Genomic DNA, 23406 nt, shown 5'->3' with positions numbered 1-23406 from the left:
AATGATGCTGCAGGCTAGTCCATTTTGCTGAAACTTCATTGCAGCAACTCAAAATGGTACTCAGTAGTTTGTATGACCCCCATGTGCTTGTATGCAAGCCTGACAACATCTGGGATCACTGAGCTCCTGGAAAGTCTGATGTGCAACCTGGCAGCGTCGATATGGACTGAAACATAATGTCCCAGTGGTGTTTTATTGGATTTAGGTCAGGTGAGTGTGGGGGCCGGACAATGGTATCAACTCCTTCATCCTCCAGGATCTGTCTGCATACTCCCGCCACATGAGGACCAGGAGGAACCCAGGACCCACCGCACCAGCGTAGGGTTTGACAGTGAGTCCAAGGATTTCATCCCCATACCTAATATGGGTCAGGGTGTTGTTGTCTAGCATGTAGAGGTCTGTGCATCCCTCAATGGATATATTTCCCCACACCATCAATGACCCACCACCACCCCAATTGTGATAAAAGATGTTAGAGGCACCATAATGTTCTCCACGACTTTTCCAGAACCTTTCATGTCTGTCAAATGTGCTCATGTCAAACCTGTTCTCATCTGTGAAGTGCCAGTGGTGGACCTGTCAGTTCTGGTGTTCTATGGCAAATGTCAATCGAGCTCCATGGTGCCGGGAAGTGAGCCCAGGGCCCACTTACACCAAAATTATGTGCAAAGGCAATACAGCTGGAAAACTGTGACCAAATATCATAAACCCATGCTTTTCTATGTCATACTATACTACAATATATCAGGGAATGTAAGTATTAATAGTTTGTATTGTTTATTAGTCTGTCTACTGTTGGTTTGTTATTTATCTGCCCTATAAAAATGTCAAATCCTCCCAGAGCCCAGTGCAACATCTTCAAATTGCTTGTTTTGTCAGATGTACAGTCTGAAACAGCTGCAGCTCTGGGGATTCTTGTAAAGGATATTTCTGTAGTTTTTGAACCATATGATACAATTTATAAATCAACTGTCAAACAATAAATAAACTAATATATGCAATACATTATATTGTGCAAAAAATGCATTTGATTTGCAGTGTAGTTTCTTTATCCGCTCCTCCACTTTATTTAGATGTTTTTTTTCTTTCTGTCGTTACCTGACCCCCTTGTAGAGTCATTTTAGTGTTTTCTCCCTCACCAAACACTGCTCAGTCTTTATTTTGTTTGTTTCATTCTGCTGTGCATTTTATGTTGGCATTACACAAGTAAACAGACATGTCTAGTAAGGAACTTTATACTCAATACTCATTTCAAATATGTCTAAGGACAACCGCAAAATCCTAAATCCTGGTTTGTCAGATAGTGAAATTTGTAGAATCCATCAAAGAGTTGCTGTTTCTATCTCTGTAACCTAGATACTGTACCTGGATATTCTTGATTTACCCAGGGGGGACAGTCATAATATTTTTAAATGTGCCATGTGTCTGGGAATGGAAAAAAAAATAGTGGTTCTGAAACAGTTTTATTAACCCAAGTGTTATTTATTTCCTTCCAAATCGTTTGGCATTCGGATGCATACTCTGCTTTAATTTGTGATGCACCTGCAGTTTTTATGCCTGTCTTCTTTTTGGATGGAAAACAAGCCCAGTACTATTCCTGGACTCAAACAATTGCTATTAAAAGCTGTTGACTCGCTTAAACTGGCCTAAACAATAGCAAACCTGAAGGTACAAAGCCATTTCACAGTACTGCAGATTAATACTTAAAACATTAAAACTTTGAATGAAACATACAGAATTATGTTGTAAACTAAAAAAGTGTTAAACATAGATTCTTCAAAGTAGAAAACAGCCAGCTTTGCTCACTCTTGGCCTTCTCTCAATCATCCTTATGAGGTAGTCAGCAGTAATGGTTTTCAATTATCAAGCGTGCCTTGCCAATAGTGAATTTATGGAATTTCTTGCCTTCCCAGTGTATTTGAGACATGGAGGTAGGGTAGGTACATAGCTTTGTGAATAGCCCTGTTCTACTGTTGTTCTAAAATACATTATGGCAAGAACCACTCAACTAAGCAAAGAGAAACAGTCCATCATTACTTTAGGACATTAAGGTCTGTCAGTCTGGGAAATCCTTCTGGTGCAGTAATAAAAACCATCAAACGGAAGACCAAGAGTTGCCCCTGCTGTGGAGGATAAGTTCATTAGAGCCGACAGCCTCAAAAACTGAAAGTTAACCGCACATCAGATTAAAGCCTATCTAAATGCTTCACAGAGTTCAAGTAGCAGACACACCTCCACATCAACTGTTCAGAGGAGACTGTGTGATTCACGCCTTCTTGGTCAAATTGCTGTAAATAAGCAACTACTGGGGAAGAACAAGAAGAAGAATAGAATTATTTGTCCCAATATACACAAGGAATTAGACCAGTGGCACGGCACTGTGGTCTGATGAGATGGGCATGTCTTCGTGAGGTGCAGAAAGGTGACTGGACGGTTTCGACATGCATGGTTCCCACCCTGAAGCACGGGGGAGGGGAGTGACGCTGTGGGGGTGCTTTGCTGGTGATGCTGCTGATGATTTATTCAAAATTCAAGGCACACTGAACCAGCATGACTGCCACAGCATCCTGCACTATATGACCACATCTGGCCATATAGTCTTTGAAATGCTTGTCTACAGTCCCCTTTCTTCTTGAGCACACAGAGTCATCTCAGTGGGCTCTGACTGGTGGTTTTAACCCACTGCAGGCCTGCTGCTGAGATCTGCCAGCTATTCACTTTCACCCAATATATCACTGTCTTCCCTCCACAGCCAGGTGGAAGCCAATCAATACCTCTGCCTTGTTAGAATCCCACTGAATGCCCTTTGCCAATTACACGTCTTTGTCAGCGAAGCAAACATTCCTTCTTATTCTCACTGCAATATTTACCAGGGTTCAGGAATTAACAGCATTTACAATGATTTTCATTATAAAGCTGTTATTTATACAAAAAGAATGCTAGACTTGACGTGAACCATTTCTCTGATTTTACTTATAGAACAGCTGAGTGAGAATTCTATTAATATGAATTACTGACATGTGTGAATATAATTATTTAGGCTAACCCACTAGAACTACCCACAGCCTGAGCAGTGCTGTAATAAATACACCTGTGGGAGCGCACCGCTCTTAGACAGAATTTAATTTTGAGACAGTCTACCAAGATGCCACAGTATTTAATATTTTGAAGTAACATTTTGTGAAAAAGAGGGTCTAAGCTGGATTGCCAAAATCACAAAAGTGAAAATATATTTCTTCTATGGCTGTACATGTTCAGAAAGTAATGTTTTCTTTGGCCAAGATAAATTTTATCAAATGTGACTTCCATCTGGCACCACTTCAGTCAGTATCTGATGACCAGTGTCAAGTTTGCACATAATAATGACACAGAAGAAATGTGCACACATGTAAAGGTGATTATCTGGTTATGACACACAAATATCTAAAGGTTTTGTTTTTTTTTCTCTGTCAAATACGTGATCTCACAGAACAGTATTCATTGGTACTGCCGTGACAACATTGTTATTCAGCTTTTTAAGTTGTCTTAAGACTGGCATCGAACATCTAAGACTAACCTTAACTATGCTTTTTTTGCCTAAACCTCACCACAGACAGAAGTCTGAATGTAAATCCAACTCTCTAGTGTGTGAATTCTGTGATTTGTACATTTGTAATCCACTTCAGCCAACTCCTGCTATAATCGCTCCATCCATTCAAAAAAGAGTACTGTGAGCATAATGGGCAATTATGTTCTCCAACAAAACATGCCTGAAAAAACAATTCAGTGATGAACATAATTCTTAGACAACAGGGTTGGTGTGGCGTTCCACTATCCAACTCCCACTGAGTGACCCATCACATTTGAAAATGTGACTCAATCTCAATCTTGTTTGTGGTTTGACTTCACATGCCTATTTAGTTTCACTCTGAAATGCACAGTGTACTTTAAGATAACAGTGCTCTAAATACTGAATCCAGGAAAGCCGCACACAGTAGGTTATTTTTTTCAAATCTATTGAATAAGGTCAGCTAGGACTTTGCAAAAACAGTTATTTGTTGTTTGTTTACAATTCTGAAATGTGGAATTCACGTGTAATCTTTTGAAATAAAAAAATCTCAGAGCTGTGATTAAGGAGTGGTTTAGTTTGGACACAAAACTAACTCAATCAGGCAAGCATTAAACACTCCGCTTAACAACATATTTATGAAACTTAATTTTTGGTTTTGTTTGGAAGTAATGAGATACAAAGATTCAACCGATTACTGGCCTTTGGTCAGATGAAACCAAGATCACTAAATGTGTTTGTCGAAGGAAAATATGTTTGATTAACATTCAGTTGACTCCTGCAAATCATTCTTCAATTCATAAATGCTGTGTAGACAATTAAATGTGGTGTATTGTTTGGGTCTGTGTCATCTGTAAAAGTGTAGAAGCGTTCGATGCCAGTTCATTGAAGGTATACTGAAACCACTGGTTGAAAGTTGACTGTAGCATACTTGTGCTCATCATCATGGTTCAACAGGACACAGAAAGCGCCATATTTAAAACAGAATCCGGGAAGTGAGGCGTTCTTCCAGATGTTAAGATTCATGTCATGCATTGACAATGATGGTGTCGCTTTGTGTTAGTGGGAAATCAATAGACGACATTTTTTTCAGCTGACATTGTTCTCTGGCTTTCATGTAGATGACAAAGGGAGCTCTTTCCACTGAGTGTGACAGACATTTTGTTTCTCCACTATATTGCTTCAGTGTTTTACACCCGCTGCCTTCCTTTTTAACCAGCCTAAACTTCACGTGGTATGACATGATAACTTCCTCACAGCCCTGTCTATGTGCCAGGCTTCATATTGATTTTCAGTTTTTGCTTGCTATTCCTTGTGTTTGTTTTTTCGATGCGGGGGACGGACCCATTACAGTATGCAAATGATGGAACGTCTACTAGTCAACCTACTGAATGAAAAATATTGGTTTGTCAGAAGTTTTGATTGAACCACAGTGAATCATCAGACTCCTGATGCACTAATGGCTGTGTTCATGTCTGACTTCAGCACTGTCTCTGTTGAAAATCGCACACAGTGTGCAAGGGCACAGGAAGAACAGTAGAGAATTCAGTCTCTCTCTTTTAATCAGTGTCTTTCACTGCTCAAAGCAGCGATAATGGGAATGTCAGGAGCCGCAAAAATAGGATGGGCTAACAGGAGCTTAATGGACGATGAAGAAGAGTGTGAGGTACATAAGGCTTAGGGAGGGCTTGGCTCTGTGCTGGCCTGCATTGGGGTTCACACAAATGAGGCCGCTATCCCAAATAAACAATATTTAGTCTGTGAGAGAAAGAACAGAAAGAAACATGAAGGATGTGAGTTTTGTGTGTTCGTTCACCAAAGCTGTCCGGCTGCTTTCAGCTTAAGAGCAGCCAAACATCAGTGTGCAGCCATTAACAACCTTCACGCTCTAACGGATCTGTGCCTGTTCTATATTATGCACTTGTACGTCAGCAAGCAGACCCACAGATAAACACACACATCCACTGATGCCTTCAATGACGCTTAAGCAGCAGTTCCCAGCACAGCTCTGGGAGTCTCTAATGTTAATTAATGGGAGGCACCAGAGCATGCAGTGCCTAATTAACCCCCGAGAATGATCCTGCAAAGCCATGCAAGTGGAAAAATAGTCTAAAAAGAATGCAATTTACTTATTTTTTGTTTGTTTTCAAGGCCCTGTTTCCTCGCTACCGATCCATATGTTGCCAACCACTTTGCAGATCACTGGCATCTGACAGCAACACAGCTGATCTTTTATTCCTTTCGCCACCACGCTGAGTGGCAGGGGAATAGAGATTAATTGCTGTGATCATGTAGCTAATTAGGAAAATGAAAGAAAATCAAGGTGGGTTGATGGCTCGACGCGAGAAGACCTACTGAAATGAACGGTGGAGTGATTAGTCATCCAGTGAAGAAAACATGTCACATAAACATCCATTCAAAAGTGGCATTGACACACAGCTGATGTATGCTTTACCCCTATTATAATGTGCACATTATCTTAAATCCACAGAGTCATTAAATTCACCCACAAGCACAAGTGCCAGTTCATCCACCCAAACACAGCTTGGGTCACAGCCCAGTCATTTGCAATCATGCTTCTTACCACATGACAAATTCTTATAAAAGGTGTGGAAGGAAAACAATGACTCACCATATAGTGCCCCACATTGACAGTAATTAAATATGTAATTGCCAAGGGAAGGGTGTGTGTGTGTGTGTGTGAGATGGCTAGAAGCGTGTGTGGAAGGAGGGTTAGGGAGCACTAGATCACGTATGCCTTGTCTATAGTGCCACAAGAAACAAGTGTAAGTACTTGTTTCCAGTGCAACAGGCCTCCACACTTGGTTGAAGGGTTTTTTATAACCAAGATAAACGTATTTATCCTAGGAAATATCACTAAATGCTATGTAAACTCGGGTATATTTTGGAACATTAAGATTTTACTTCTTGCTGCCAATTTGAGTCAGTTTGATGCACTATTATCACTCATTATTACCATTAACTCTAACCCTTGATTCTTTCAGCAGACAAAAATGCTTACATTGAATTAATAAGAACAGATATATTCAATACAGTGTGCAATAGTTTACGTTACAACAAGGGAGGCATTGTAGGGCTTTAAATTAATTAACTGCAATACATGTTACCAAAAGTTCATACAACACCCCACAGAAACACTACGAGCAGTGAGATCACGAGGTGAAATGGACAAGGCGAGATGCTGAACACTTGGTGTATGCGCGGGAAGATGCGATTTTATGGGCCGTATTTTCCCGCGATATAGCGAAATTTCCGCGTTATAAAATTAGATATGTATGAATTAAAAAAAAAAGTAGCTACTCCGCGAAAAGTCAACCACAAAGTGGTGAAGGACGACTGTGTCTTTGTTATTTATTGTTTGTTGTTTGAAACTGCTGCTACTATCCAGTAAGGTATGGTTACGGTTTGGTTAGCATTTGTCATCAAAAAGATTTAGTTAGCATTGGGGACATTGTGATTAATATCAGGACTAAGGGTGGGACTGGAGCATGGGTAATAAGTGAAAATAAGCAGGGCGCAAGCTCCAGCCTCTTGTATTAACCTCTAATGTAGGGGTCATCAACTATATTTGTCCAAGGGCCAGAATTTTTCTCGGCAGACTCTATGAGGGCCAGATGCTCTCGTAAAATAAAATAAAATACATATTGTGTCCTAATAATATATTATTATTTTATATATTAATTTCCTTCCAAATTTCTGTTATTCTTTAGTCTTTGTCAGTGTTAACAGACTCATATCACCTGGTTTGCCACTAGGGGCCAATTGCGATATTTTAGGCTTCATATTTGTGAGACTCTCAATCGGTCCAAACATGTGCTCACCATGTTTGGACCGTCAACATATCAGAAAAGAGCATGGTAAGTGTAACCGTGTCACATCAGCAAATAGATACAAATGACAAATAAAAGTGACAGGCCATAGTTGTTAGAAATGTTACTTTTTACATTAAATTAAAGAAGTATGTGAACAAATAAATCTATCTATATATCTAGCCATCTATCCATCCATCCATCCATCCATCCATCCATCCACCCACCCCAGTAAAGCTGCTTTCTCAGAAATGAACTCTATAAAAACGCGCCAGAGGAACCGACTGTTAAACCAGTCTTTGGTTATGTAAAAAAGAGTCTGGGGTTAAATGTTCTCCCACTATCCTAACGTGAGTACAGTGTTGTGATTTTCTTGGTTTTACTTTAGTTGTATTTATTTGTTCACATGATACTTTGTTTTGCTGATTTGATGTTCTTTTTATGTAAAGTGTCTTTGAGTATCTTGAAAAGCGCTTTTAAATAAAATTTAGTATTATTATTATTATTATTATTACTTTAATTTAATGTAAAAGGTAACATTTCTAACAACTATGGCCTGTCACTTTTATTTGGCGATTTGTGAAAAACGACTACAGATAAAATTAGCATGTGAAACAATAAAAGAAATGTTAATTGAGAGCAACGAGTTTATCCTCATCTTTTATTGAAGGCACAAGCTACTTTCAGAGGCCGTTGGCTTCATTTGATTTTAAAAATAAATAAATATAGGAACATATTCTTGAATTCAGTAATGCCCGCAGGCAGCCAATTGACGTTCACTGGCCTAACGCTAAGAAGTCAAACACATTGCACCCCTATGCCAATCCCACTGCCACACCCTATCTCAAAGCCTGCTACATAGGGAGCTACTTGGGAGCTACTCACTGCCAGAGGTGGCAAGTAACGAAGTACAAATACTTCGTTACTGTACTTAAGTAGATTTTTCAGGTATCTGTACTTTACTTGAGTATTTCTTTTTCTGACGACTTTTTACTTTTACTCCCTACATTTCTACACAAATATCTGTACTTTCTACTCCTTACATTTGAAAAACAGGCTCGTTACTTTTTTAACCTCCACGGACGACAAGACGTAAAAGACGTGACATGATCGGACATGACTAGAGCATCGGACTAGAGAAGGAAAGTTGAAGATGCGCTTCCTGTGTTCTTCTTCTACTGTTTTGAACAGGCAGCCTGTTGGTTACTTTGAGCTCTGCTGCCACCTAGTGACTGGAGGCGTGTTTATCGTTCAAGCATCAATAGAGACGTTAATACTGAAAGTCCACCTGACCCCACTATTTGAGAACTACTGGTCTAATGTGAAAAAACAAATTCAGGTATGGTGTGGTTTCTGTTGCTATCATTAGCTTTTTGGATTATGATTTTTTGGAAGCTAGTTTACAACGTTAGCAATGCTATGGAAACACACCGTTTTGATAGTTTATAGCTAACACTAGCTAGCGGTTTAAAAACAACAACCCAATAACCCTCAATTTATTATTAAAAATGATCCAGATGTTCATGCAGGACATCTGGTCAATTCAGTCTAGATTATTCTGCTAGAACGTTTTCATTTTGCAAAATTATCAACAGATGAATTGTTTCATTAATAGCAAAAAATAATTTTTACTTTTTACTTAAGTACATTTCAGAGCCTGTACTTTCTTACTTTTACTTGAGTAAAGGAGTTGAATCAGTACTTTTACTTTTACCAGAGTATTTTTTTAGACAAGTATCCATACTTTTACTTAAGTACAGAATGTGAATACTTTTGACACCTCTGCTCACTGCACTGGCACTGAACATTGGTGGTGGACAATGTCAAACATGGAAGGGGTGGTTAAAAGGGTAGTTCTCTGTCGCTAAATAAGTTGAACAATACAGTGTTCAGTAATGCAGAAACTTAGACCACATTAATAGCGACTTCGTTTGATTAGGAAGACACACAGACCAACCCTGTTGTATTGTTACACAAGTGGTTACATTAGTATAAATCTAGAGAGAAAAAAGCTGATTAAAAGAAAAACACAAAAAGTGAAACATGGCTCTCACGGCACAGAGCTTGTAGGAGACGTTAACATGCACAGGCTTTAACAGCTTTAGAAAAAGAATCAAATCCTGGATATCTATTCAGACATGATGTAGAGGATGAGCAGGGATGCTCTACTGCATAAATATGCTAGGGAAGCAGAAGACGTGCAGAATGAAAATTGTGATTTTTCCATTAGTTGAATTGGCATTACTGAACTGGCATTACTTATATGTCAGTAATTAGGTCAAAGTAGAAAGGCCTTTATCGTCGTCAAGGACACACACTCGACCAAAGATATGACTCTCCTTCAGCAGATGTCACCTCTCTTTAGTGTAAGTGTCATTATCCAGTCAGTTTAGCTACAGAAATTTCACCTGTTAATAGTACAATACAGTAGCTCGCCAATCAATCACACAACTTAGAAGGACTGTGGTGCAAGTTGATGTGCAACTAGAGTATATAAATGTCTCATGAATGATTGTGTGGTAGTGTTAGTTAAAATCAGAAAGTAAAAGAGAAAAGTGATGCCGTTGAGCAAGTTATAAAATGCTGATATGTCTGTGCTGGTGTTTATTTCTGAAAGAGTCTCAGTACATTTATGCACGCAAACAGTCCAGCAGGGTTTTAACAGTCTGTCAGGTGCAAGCCTGCTTTTTAGCTAAAAAACAAAATGATGCATTTGACTGCGGTGAATGATGAGAGCTGACGGGCTGTGTGCAGCTGAAAGGTAACTGGGTGAAGTCAAGTTGTAATTTGTTTGATGTAAACAGTATTGATGCGTAAAAGGCTCAATAACGGATTTACAGAGATTGTATGTACTGTACATGCACAGCTCCGTACAAAGGTGCACGAAGACTGAACTGACATTTTAACATAGGGACCTCAAAAGAGACCAACAGATTGTAATGTATATTAAAAGAGAGATCAGAAAAGGTGGAGTCAGAACTTTGTCCATGCAACCAACAGGGGCAAGTACGAATTATTGTTCCCAGTTATTTTGAAATCTCTTTTAGATGATGTCTGGGAATTTTGCCAATAATTTGGGGCTCTCATTTATTCTATTCATTTTAGGTATACTAACCTATGAAAAAAGGGAAACTGCAGAAGCATGCTATGACTTTTCTGTTGCACAGTTACATCAGATTTCCGGTCTATTGCCAGAATTCAGGACAAATTCAATTCCAGTCAAAATGTAACCATGTATTGTTCACATGGGTGTTGTATATATGTATGTATGTATGTATATACATATATATATATATATATATATATATATATATATATATATACACACGAGTGATTTTGCATCAAACCCTGTCCTTGCATGGATTTCATATGCAACATCCTCTGAAATTGCTCCTGAAATTCTCTACATTTTAAAAGTTCTTATTATGAACATATAGAACGATACACTATATGTTATACAATACGCAGTATGACAATAATACTGAGGTACTGAGGTAATACGGATTGTAAATTTCACTGGAAATTGCATACAGAAAAAAAAACAGATATGTAACTTTACTTCAATGGCTGTCTCCTAAGTCTACTAAGTGTTTCTGTTTTTGAGAGCTTAAGTAACCAACTGGTGTGTTAAAATGACCAGACTGGGCCGTTGCAGAGGCAATACGATGCCATGCTCTCACCAGATTGCCAGTGACAGGCTGAGGGTGCCCAGCCCACAAGGGGAGCGTGCAATGTCACTGATAGAAACTGACGCTCACTGAATCACATGTGGCAGCAGCTGAATGTGACTTTCTCGGTAACACACATCGGCATGAAAAACAGACACCCATCCAGCATTCGCACACTTGCAAGTGCTCACAAGCAACAGCTGGAGAAGAGTGTGCATGTCGTATTTTTCACATGTGCCTGACAATAACCAGATGTCGTGCCGTAATCTCTGCACAGATCTTCATCAATTACGACCTCAGCTACATCAAAATGGCAATGAATTACAGGGAAATGCTGCATAAATGTCAAGCCAGTCTGCAGACAAGAGCCATCCTGCAAATGGATTACTTTAATGTATATCAGAACAACAGGAGATATGCAGATTTCTGTCATACACACAGGTTAAAATTGCTTGAAGAAATACAACTATGTGACTGATGTAATGATGCTAATCCTCTAGTCCAAAGAGATAATTGGAAATTAGTACTGGAAATTATACTCATCCTCCTCGTTGCCAATATAAGACTGTGATGCATTTAAGGAAACAATGACCAGAGTAAAACTGGCTCCACTGCCAGTCAGATGAAGGTCTACCTGAATACCTGTGCTCTTAACAGCAAATTGAATGTGTAATGATGCACTCCATTTGGCTTATCATCAAGTTGTAAAGTCTGCAGAAAGTCATCCATCCGTGACTTTATATCACCACTCATTAACTGATGTAAGAATAAAAGTCACCACTGCTCCTGGATATTAGGTTATACTGCCACTTTAACAACAGTGGTTTAGTTCATTTTGTGCTGACCAAGGAAAAGCTAAAAAATGTCTCACATACAAAAAACAACATGCTGACCTTAGTTGTTTTAGTTAAAGTCACTGTGACTATTTTTTCCTTTTAGCTTTACATTTCAGGGGCTCCTTAACAAGTGAGAATGCACACATATTGCTATTGGCTCTCTCTGTTCATCTCCATTGTGTTTGAGGTGGAAGAAAATGGGAGACTTCATTTTGAAGATGTCTAACTGCTATTAGAATAGCAGCAATACTCACACATCTACTATCGGACATTAGTTGCATTTGTCCAACTTTCATTTCTCAACACACAGTTCAGCTGGAAGGCAAGGCCACTTGAAAAGCAAGTCCAAACGTTTAGTTGTGCCTAAATGAAGAGAACAACACAGGGAAACACAGCGGAGGTTGTTCAAACAAATTAGTATAGTTTCCTTTTTGAGACTCCTTAGGACAGCTGTAGTTGGCTGATTACAGATGCTCTTCCCCAGTAAATCTTTTGTATTTGTATGAAATTACACCTTTGGCCAACTTAATATACGCATAAGCTCTGATTACTGTTTAATGATCCATCAGTTATTTTATTCATGTCGTTGTTTTTCTTTCCTCTTATCCACAAAAAGCATTAGGCAATTTAACAGGAATACATTTTTCTAATATATCTCATAGCTATCCATATGACATGCTTGTTAGGTTATTCTAAATTGGCCCTAGGTGTGTATGCAAGTGTTAATGGTGGTTTGTCTCTCTGTGTTCACCCTGTGATAAAGGTAAACTGTCCAGGGTGTACCCCACCTCTTGCCTAATGGCAGCTGGGTTAGGCTCCAGCCCCCCTGTTACCCTATTCTTCCGTAACAGCCACGTTGGCTCTGCACACAACACAAACAGGTCTGTCCTTTACATTCGTGAACAGATAATCTCCCTCCAGCCTGTCTTGAAAGCTTCTGTTTTCCATCTTTTGTTTGGACATTCTGGGGAAGCGGTGGCTTAAATTTGCCCGAAGTGACTGGGGTTGCTAATGAATGTCAACAGAGGAGGAAGGGACACATCCCGGTCTTGATTGACGCACCATCAAAGCATTCTGGGATTTATAGTATTGCCGGTGCATGCACTATATACCGGCGGGGTCAGCTCCTATAGACATTTGATATTATCTTTGATATTACACCCCTGGAACAGAATATAAAAAGACAATATGAAATGAAACACCATGACATGTACAAGGACCTGGACATAAAGCAGAAGCTCCAGAGGGTTTCAGTAAATATCGAGTCTGGCCCATGACTTAAAGCAGGGGTTCAAACTGAAGTACACGGTGGGCCAAAATTAAAAACTGGGATAGAGGACAAGTAGTTACAGATAATGAATGAAACGAAACTAATGCAAAAGAATGAAATTAATATGACAAAATACCAGCCACAGCATCTCATTTGCTTATTCCTCACTGGATCACATGATCTACCTATTTATCTCTGATGCAGATGGAGGCTGAAGAGATTTGAGTCAAAACCTCTGAAGCCTTAGGTTAGGGGAGGAAAAAAAAAAATCTAATTTTTGCTCCAAATCCTAGTGATCAATCTTTACTCTCGCCCGTCTGTCTGTTATCTTCTCCCATTTGTCTGGGGTCTATTTTGCTCCATCTATCCACAAACCACCCTATAAAGCTGACTTTTCTGACTGCCTCATCGCACAACATTGGTGCTCTCTCTGTCTAGCCTGGGGTCAGCTCAGGGAATGGGATGGCATTGCAATGATAGCGGAAAAATGTCACCCAGGAATGAAATATTGATGGACAGAAAGGCCTTGCCTTTTTCCCTTGCCCTCGGGCGCAAAATAAGAGTCACGCAGTCGAAGGGCAGCGAAGAGGAAAGCCAAAACAAACACACTAATCCGCAAGAAAGGAGACAGACGGAGAGCAATGCGGGAACGCCACAATCCGGTCCATCCTTTCCCTCTGAGGTATCATTATCTTCTCCCTCCCTCTGAGCAAACCATAATCAGATTCACTTGCACTCCACTTGATGTGGTTTATTTCCAGCCAAGGCCTTCCAGGCTTAACATATGATCCCCTTCTGGCAAATAAGGAATCAATACAATGTAAATAAGGAGAGGGAAAATAAATCCGAACATCTAAATTTGCATAACTAGATGCAAGGTAAAGCTTGGGTGAAACATGCCAGCCTTGTTTAACAGTAAACTGCTGGCTATATTAGTGAGCCTCAATTACAAAGCAGGAGAGACAGCGGAGAGAGATGTCCTCTCTGTGCTGCTGAACAGAAACAGAGTTGTTGTCCGCTCTTGAAAGGGACATTCAGAACTCACTGAGATGGCGTTAATGTCAAGTAACAGTCAAGGTGCTTTTTGTATAAAAAACATGCGCAGCAACACCAACCAGGAAACAGGTAATGTACACACTTTAACTTTAATCTAGTTAGGAATGCTGTGGGAGGTTTGTTTCATCATTCCATAGGACAGGCAAGCAATAAAGCCTTGTGACAGCTATATCTCTGTCTTTAAAAAAATGCTGCTTGGCCTGTTTTGTTTAAGTTAGAACCTAGGCTTGTAAACTGTGTATTTCATCATTAGCAGTGGCTCAGCTCATTCCCATTCATAACATAACAGGTCTGAAAACCAGCAGGTTCAGTCCATGTGGATTACTCACCGTTGATCCATTTTGCTTCCGGGTCATGGACCTTGAACTCAGGTTTGAACAAATCCTCCACCATCAGTTTAGTGTCACTTCCAGCTTGGTTGTCAGCTGCGGGGGAAAAAGCCATGAATTGTGAAGTTGCAGAACTTTTTTTTTTTTTTGCAAAAAAAATATAAAAATATACACCTCTGTTCAGCAAGTCAAATTGCTATCTAGCAGGCATGCGGCTTGAAGTGAATATTTGCATTGCCAGTGGCATTTAAATGTTTCTGTGACATAAAATGATCACAAACACAACATGGCCCATAAAAAAAGATGACTTTGGGTAGTAGCTGACATTTATTTCTGGAATAATGTAGCCCATAGTTTTCTTCGGGGATTCCCATGGGATGGGATGGGATGGGGGGAATAATTCAAAGAGAATCTCAATTACAGTAGGTCAGTTTGTATACACAGTAAGAATATGCAGTTCTAATGTGAATAAATGCTGACATATCAAAACGAGGCAGTGGTAAAGTTTGTGTGCAGTATTACAGGGAGCCATGAACGGCTGTTCACAGATTCATGCTGTGTGAAGTCTAAAATCAGTTTGTGGTTTCTCATAGTAACCACTAGTAACTACAGGTCTTCCCGTATCATCCACAGCTAAAATTTAGTCAGGTTTTGAAGGTGTCCAAAACAGAGCAAATAAAGAGTTGTAGCTAAAATGACAACACTCAGAGGGACTAATAAGTAACTGAAATTACTCATTCGTGGCCAAAAGACTTCTGCCCAAATAAAGATAGGAATTAATCCAGTGGCTGCAAGACTTCCATTTCAAAATAAAAAATGGACATGTAGACATGTCTGCCTTATCCCTTTGTAATCCAGATGTAAATAAAGGCACTTATACTCACACATCAATTGTCTCTCACAGTAACATTCCATATGTTCATTAATGTTTATTAGGATCATTGCTGGGCTTAAGCTTTCCCAGCGCTGGCCCTGGAAAAGTTTCATTTTTAATCATGAAATGTTGTGCCTTTAACAGAAACAGAACATGCCTTTTGTAGGCTCCTTCTGAATAGGACAGCTGCTGATTGTGAGAAGAATAGGAGGGCCAAGTTATTTTGAATGTCAGCCATCTTGGCTTTTCTTGATAACTCCACACAGCGTGTTTGTTTATGGAGGCAATGAAAGTCTAACCAAGCATGGAATACACCGGGGGAGAGTGTGGCTTTATGAGCAGTGGATTGTGATGGATTCTGATGACCCCATGAGCAACATTATTGAGTATGAAGTGTCAATATTACATAAAGGCATACTGTATATTTCAAATGATGCATTCATTTTATCCATATAAAAATATTTATGTGTGCAGTTTTAGGTTGCACCACCAGTCAGTAGAGGAGAGAGGTAACACTAGAGGTGATCTGTGCATCCACAGTCTTTTACGTCTGGAACAATAAAATCATTTTAAACGGGTCTAGACTCGTTCAGCATTAACTGATTGTGTTGGCCATGTGGGAATAGCAGAACAAGCTGAACACGACTGATAACAATAGAAGCTGTAGGCCATAAAAAGAAAACAATGAGCGGGATTTCAAAAGCTCGGTTGAGCTGAGGGGAGTTGGGCAACAATTTGCTGTAAGGCTGTCAATACGAGCCACTTCGTTTCACATCACACTTAGTCATTTAAAATGTTGACTCTTTCTTTCGTGACATTACAAGTTGTGGTGGTGGTGTTGTTGTAGGTGCACGGAGAACGACTGCGGCAAAGCGGCCTCAGAAACAACAGCATGCAAAACCAACGAGGATTCTTGTAGCAGAGCAACCACGGGATCTGTAAAGCACAGAGCACAGCTCACACAAGCCGGTGAGTGTTACCTGGAGTGAGGAGGATGACAGACATGGTGATGAGGGAGCAGACCACCAGGATGACCAGCAGAGCGATGGCAATCCCCTTCCAGTTTCTCTGAGGAGGACTCACGCCACCCAGGTCCTGCAGAGAGACACAGAGAAATACAACTGCAGTCAGATGGATAGAGAAACAAATGTTGAATTGATTGGCGTAGTTTATGATGAATGCAAATTTCACCAGATAATAGATTGATGCCAACAGACACCAGAAATGCAGAAGAAAAGTAGATATTTGTTCAGAATGCTACACCTGTTACCTGTTACGCACATGTACACCGCGGTTCTGCTTACAGCCCCTATCAGCATGGGTCATACTGAAGCTTTGTACTGTCAATCCAATCTCCTGCACAGTGAAAGATTTGCAATGGAGGGCTTTGCATGAGCCTCTCTGTAAGCCTGAAAAAATGAAAATGCATGATATGCATCTCAGCACTGAAAAGTATGTGCATAGTTCAGTCACTGTTTGGTCAACCTTTCTTCTGAATTACATCTTCTGACCTGTGAAAAAGATTATTTCCGCTGGGCCAGGGGTCACTCTTTCTACCTCTGAGCTGCGTGCTATGACCCTCAAACAGAGATGCCGCTACATGCTTTGCGGATAAAGAATCCAGTGGGCATTTGCATTCAAGGGCCTATGCTCGGTCTGAATGACCATAGAGTACACTCTGTGTGATGTTATCTGCAGGGAAATAGCTATCCAGGAGAGTTTGTGAAGCGTTTGCCTGCAACTTTTTCTGACTCCTGGTATTAGAAAGTCTTATACACAGTCTTCCACCACATCTGCTGCCTCTGATAAGGTAAATTAAGCCGCCCCCCACCACCTAGAAATTTCTTCTCTCTGCAGCTTCTCCTGGCCTCAATTACCCACAAACCCCTGCAGGTGAAATTCAGTGATTGCTCACCTACACACTTCTACCCTCTGATTGGCTGGAGGGGAGGTGGCACAGATTGATGCCAATCAGAGGCAGGTTCTGCGTTTGTAAAAGAACCTGTCTCTGCACCTGTATCACATTTTCTTGGATATCCATTTTATAAGCACTTGACATAGCGTGGCTGTGTGGCTCACTTGTTGATTTGAGTCATGACTAGAAATGTTTCATGCATTCATACTGACTGATGAGTCAATTATGTCTGAAGTGCTTCCAGGTCTTTCTCGTAGACCACTTAGTACCAACATTTTAGCTGCTTTTACAATTTTTACATTTGGAGGAACAGGTGGACCAAAAGCAGTTAAGCGTCACCATGACTGCGGATGCACATTACGTGGACGCACCTTTACATCATTCACAGCCCCACTTGGATTCATACCACTGATCTGTTATCAGGACTTGGACCACTGCTCATTTCATTAATACCACAAAAGGCTGACATGTCCTTGAAAACCGATACACTCTAAATTGCCCTTGTGCCACAGTGCATGAGAGTCTTTCATTCTCCCTTGCATGTTCCCTCTGTCTCATTTTCCCCCCAATTTCCTATTTAGCCATTTCTGAACCATCATCTTCAATTTATTAGCTCAATTATAAGCAATGATAGAACCACTAAGAGAATTTGGACCCGCTGAGTCCCTCTATTACCATTACTGTGGAGCATAGGACTGGCCCTGATAAACGGTTAGTCCACCAGAGGGAATGAGACAGCAACTGGGTTATATCCCAATCTTTATACCCTCATCAGATGAGATAAAATTCCCAATAAATCTAGGCAGATTGGAGAAGCTTCCTTTATTCTTTTGGAAAAATGGAAAATAAGCACAGCAGTCACTGTTCCAATCCTTTAATCAGAACAATAAACCAAACCAACCAGAACCTTTACTATCTGGAGTTACGATAGTTTCAAGAAACCACATGTATTTATATGCTGTGTCATCCCTCCCATTTGATCACATCTCACAAAAACAAACACAAAAAGCTGTCACACATTACAACTCAAATCAGTTTGCATTTTCTTTTCCTCTCCTACATTTTTCTTAGACTTTTTGTCAGCATGTCATTCATTTTCAGAATGTGTTCACTTACTTCACATAAATGTGCAAGTCTGTGGTACAAAGCGACACACAGGGTTATAAAACTTCTAACAGGCCGAGTGGCATGAACAAGAAACCTGTGCCTTTATGTTTTCAGCACCTGAAAGTATAAATACAAGGACAAAGGTCTGCTCCTAACATTTTATTATTATTATTATTATTTTTCACGCCAACATACCACTTTAGCACTATACACACACACATATTCATATCACAGCAGGAACATTTGGGTCAGACGGTTATGGTACTTTCTAGATACTTAAATCAAATAACAGAATATTATAGCTATAAATATAACTGGATTAAATTATCAGTTCTCAGTAAATCCTGTTATTTATAATCTTTGCTGTAAACCTGATAAACAGTCTTTCCATTTCATACCCACATAGACTGGATCATTGTATTATGTATGTCAAAATAATAATAAAAAAATTGCAGTGTAACAAAAGTGCTAAAAGGGTTACTAGTGATTTATCACAAACTAAAGTAACAAATGAAGCAATTGTTGCTCTTAAGGTTTAACTCACATTCCAGAGATTAGATGGATGCTATAATTATCTCTGTGTGGTCAGTACAGAATATTGTTTTTTGCTTACATTAGCACAAATAGTGGAACAGGTGCCACGTTATGCTCGCTATGCAGCTCGCTAAATCCAGGCTAGATGCGTTTTAGACGTGCACCTTTATCCAGTTGAAACAAATAAACTGTGACAGGCAAGGATGTGAGGGTGCGAGACATGCTCACGGTCATTCTTTTTTTTTTATGTTTTTCTTTCTCTAGTGAAATAAATAACAGGCAGACTTTCAAATCACACACTCTTGATCTCTGGGCTGGTGATCAAATCAGAATCATTTTTATTGCCAGAGAATTTGTTTCTGTGTTTGGAGCAATAAACACAGAAACATAAGTCTGGGTGACAAATTCTTTCATGCATACCTGCGATGGGACACATTAAAATTATTTTATCCGCTGCTAGTGTCTGACATTGGGTGGGTATTAGCTGTGTTAGCAGGATATGGACGACATTTGAGGAACTGGTGAGTTGGTGACTTTAAGTGTGTGTGGGGGTCATTTTTTACCTCACCACATGAATACAGCAGTAATTAGCAACAGTTTACCTGGTCAACTTATAGTTTTAATTGTAAAGCAGACTTGTATTTTATTTCCCTTTTTTATCAGTTGAGTGTAAAAGAAACTGAAACAAACTAACACCAATACAGTGTATAGTCCACTGGAGACAAGGGGTTGTACCGACTAGTCGACTTTACTGTTGTGCCATGATGCTTTAAGCAGGACAAAAATGCGGCAAAAGCAACACAGACGCGTCGGAGAAGACAGGTGAGGAGCCCAGTGGGCCGTTGTGGCAAACTAGCAGGGGTTCTACGGTGACATGTCAATGCTGAAATACAGCAAAAGTACTACTGCAATGCACACTCTTCTGAAGGTATGATTTTAATTAACTAATTCACCTGCGGTAACAGAGAGGAGGCTGCAAATCAGCAATGCTGGTGAATTTCATTGTCTAAAGTTACTAGACCTTTAGCTGCTATACATGGAAAAGGCATTGGAGTTATGCAGCTTTTTTTTATCCCGACTACATTATATTATCTTACAACACGCTGTGAAGTACTATCAAACGCTACTAATGATGCTGATTTGTACATCTCTGCAGTGCACAGTATTGATAAGGTCATGTGTTTCTGTTCAGTTCTGTTGTGTTCTATTAGTTGACGTTGTTGCTGTTGGTGTTTATGGTGATGACGTGGGCTACGGCAGACAGTAGCCCGTGTTCAAGCTTCAGTTACCTTGCAGAAAAGCCTCCGTAGTTTCTTTTACGTAAAACGCTCCAATATGTATTCAGGTCAAGAACATAGATTTTATTGTTGCAAAGCGTTAATTTGAACAGTGTTTTTATGTGCGACATTATCAACTAGTCGATGCTGACTTGTCTTTCACCACATATTAGTCAACTTTAAAAAATCTGAATTCGTTCAACCCCTGTTGGAGACCAAATACGATGACAAAGAAAAGACAAAACCCTCACGACAGAAAGGTCATGTCAAATGGCTGCCCTCATGTATTTACTTAAAGAGAAATATAAAAGGATCCTGAGTGGGCTAAAAAGGGACCAAAATTTCTTTCTTTCTTTCTTTTTATTTTTTTTTTTTTACACAATAGCTTATTTTTCATCTAAATGTAATAAAACATTTTCTCCAGATTTAGTTAGTTCTTAGGTAGTGCTAATGCAGTGCTTATTATCCTGAGATATATTTCAAACATGCACGAGCAATTTCTCTCAGTGCTTTGATGTACACATTGAAAACATACATAAAACAATTCTAGAGCCATGTTGTAACAATGTGAACGCTGAGTCAAAGCTAACCAATGAGCACAGTCAATATTTATTCTCCGCCTCCCGTGTAATGGAAGAGCAAATTAAAAAGAAATCATTAAAGTACTCAGGGTTTGCTCTGTCTCAGTGTCCTGACAGAACAAAAATGACAAAACACTGCTGCACATGCACAAATCTAGGCCTCTCATTTTACTTCCATCACTCATTATTTATTAATTCGACCAAGAAAAGGATTGGAAGTATCTTTTAATTAAACTGACTCTGGCGGTAATTCTACCTGACTGTTTCTGGAACAAATGCTATCTCACTCAATCAATACAGTCAATTATTCAACAGATCAAGTAGACCACAGAATATAATGGATCACATGGGATGTTAGGGAAGTATTAAGGGGCATGGCTGAGTTAACAGTGATGATCCATGAATTCCAGCAGGACCTGACCGACACCACTGCTGGTCACAGTGCAATATTTAGAAAGTGCAGCTTGACAGTGAATAAATAACCACAGGTTTGCCTTTTGTTTTACTGCAGTTCCTTTTCAGGTTGATATGCCTGTGACAGTGGACGGATTTCAAATATCAGTTCAGAATCACAGAAGACCCTGAGGTATCTTGACTTTAAGAAAAAAATAAATCCCTTAATGCGTCTTAGCAGTGCCGCTCGGTAAAAAGGAAAATAACCCTGGTGATGCCAGCCCTCTCCTCACACTTACAACCACCCATGATTAGCAAACTGATTTCCATGCAAAGCATTAGTGTCCCTCATTTGCACATTCGCTGTTTTTATTCTGTACAATTTTCAACAATCAGTGTCAGAAGGGCATCAGCGGTAGAAAGCAGACAAAGGAACAGCAGAGGAAAAAATCTCCCTCTTTACTGCTGCAAAGCAGTCCCTCTGCAATCATATGGCTTAGCTGTGCACTAACAGAAGCCATTTCCATAATCACATCATCTGTCTTTGAAATAGCAAGAAAAGCCTTAATTTAAGAAATAAAATTGACTTGTTACAGGAAGCCTGTAATAAGAACAAACACAACTGGATAGAGACAGAGCTGATTCCTGCCGGATCACACTGACTGAGACTGTACATAGTTATATTTTATCTATTGTCCTATCCTTCTGCATTTGGCACCAGTCTGTCAAACAAAAGACACCACAGATGTTTGATGTGGCCTTTTTTTCTGAACAGCTCTGTGCAGCTGAACAACAGCCAGTGTCTGGCTGAAAGGACCGTGGTTATTCCTCATTCCTTTCAGCCAGCCACTGGGAGCAACTCAGGGTTCAGTGTCTTGTTTCAAGGACACTTCGGCGTGTGATCCATGTACACGGGGGTTCAAACCGCTAACCCTCTGGTTTGTGAACAAGCCGTTCTACCAACTGAGCCACAGCTGCCCCTCAATGTGATCTTTGTTTTTGGCATTGGGAGCACTACAGGACATCTTGGTAAGCAAGTAAGCTAGAACACAAGCATAGACACAGCTATGTACATACACACATCTCTGAATCTATTATTGAAGGCGGACATGAAAATGCTGGGTTTGGATAATAAGACATTGTGTAAGATTAGAATGCTAATGCCGCCTCCGAGACATTTGATTAAGACCCCTGCCATCTTCATCAGACTCCTGCTAATAAGCTTTCGCTTTGGTGGCCTTACTGTGCACAAGAGTGAGTGTTTGTTCACATCACACACAGTAGTGTTAGAGGAGTCAGGATATTTATAGAGCTGTGAGCTTACCCTCGCCTGGACTCTGACCTTGGTGGTAGTGTGACAAATGACAAGCAGCATTTCGGCAGAATCTGAGCCATTTTAACAATGACAGCAGGTCGGGCAGGGAGAAGAAAATAACGCCATCTGTACAGGCTTATTTTTGTTTACCCATGAAATACCATTTCTCACTGCCTCATGAATCATTGACAGCCACAGCCAAAGCCACGCTGGGGTCTTGAGGCTTAACATCTGAAATTGATCCAATGGCTAATAGGAAACAGCAAGCTTATAGATGTTGTCATCTTATTGTATTTAGCATTATCAGCCTTGCCCTGAAGGACGCTGCCATTGGCCTCTGATCCATGTGAGATAATTCTCAATTAGTCACTGTCCCTGCCATATTGGTTTCACATATGCAAGGTTGTTAACTCACACAGCAGTGCAAAGGCATTGCTGCGTACTAATTAATATGAATGCTGAGTTTAGCAATTCAGCAGCAACAGCATGACAATGTCTGGGATAGTGAAAAAAGAGAGATTTCATATATCGTCCTGCGCACACATTTTACATGCTTGTTATAATGTGGGGGTGCTTTCAAAAAATTGCCATGGGTCAGGAATAGGGTTTTTATACTGCTGTATGTTATTGAATCCTTAGAGAAAAAGCATTTAGAAAGCGTGTTTATCCTTTCTTATTTTAACAAGCACATTCTCAATTAGCAGTGGTTTGTTTACATTTCCTCCTCCAAGGCTGCACATAAAGTAGAGTAATATGTCATCTCAACACCTTCAATGAAGCCTTTATAAACCTGTTTTCTTAAAACGCTGAGTAAAAATGTGGCTTTGATGTCAACGTTTCTTTTTTTTTTCTTTTTTTTCACACTCAAAATTCT

The 23406-nt window shown here is 39.9% G+C and overlaps 1 protein-coding gene across 1 annotated transcript in view; it reads right to left on the bottom strand.

Moving 5' to 3' along the window:
- dpp10 (dipeptidyl peptidase like 10) overlaps positions 1–23406 on the bottom strand; it is a gene marked incomplete at its 5' end in the record, with an annotated part of 201361 nt that overhangs the window by 85327 nt on the left and 92628 nt on the right. The window contains 2 exons of the mRNA XM_084544737.1: positions 14537–14632; positions 16391–16505. Of these exons, the coding sequence (XP_084400863.1) occupies positions 14537–14632; positions 16391–16505 (211 nt within the window). The remainder of the gene's footprint in view (positions 1–14536; positions 14633–16390; positions 16506–23406) is intronic.

This window comes from Chelon labrosus (assembly GCF_963514085.1).
Source record: "Chelon labrosus genome assembly, chromosome: 5".
Taxonomy (NCBI): Eukaryota; Metazoa; Chordata; class Actinopteri; order Mugiliformes; family Mugilidae; genus Chelon; species Chelon labrosus.
The sequence above is the reverse complement of the archived record's forward strand: the minus strand, read 5'-3'. Positions and strand labels throughout refer to the sequence as shown.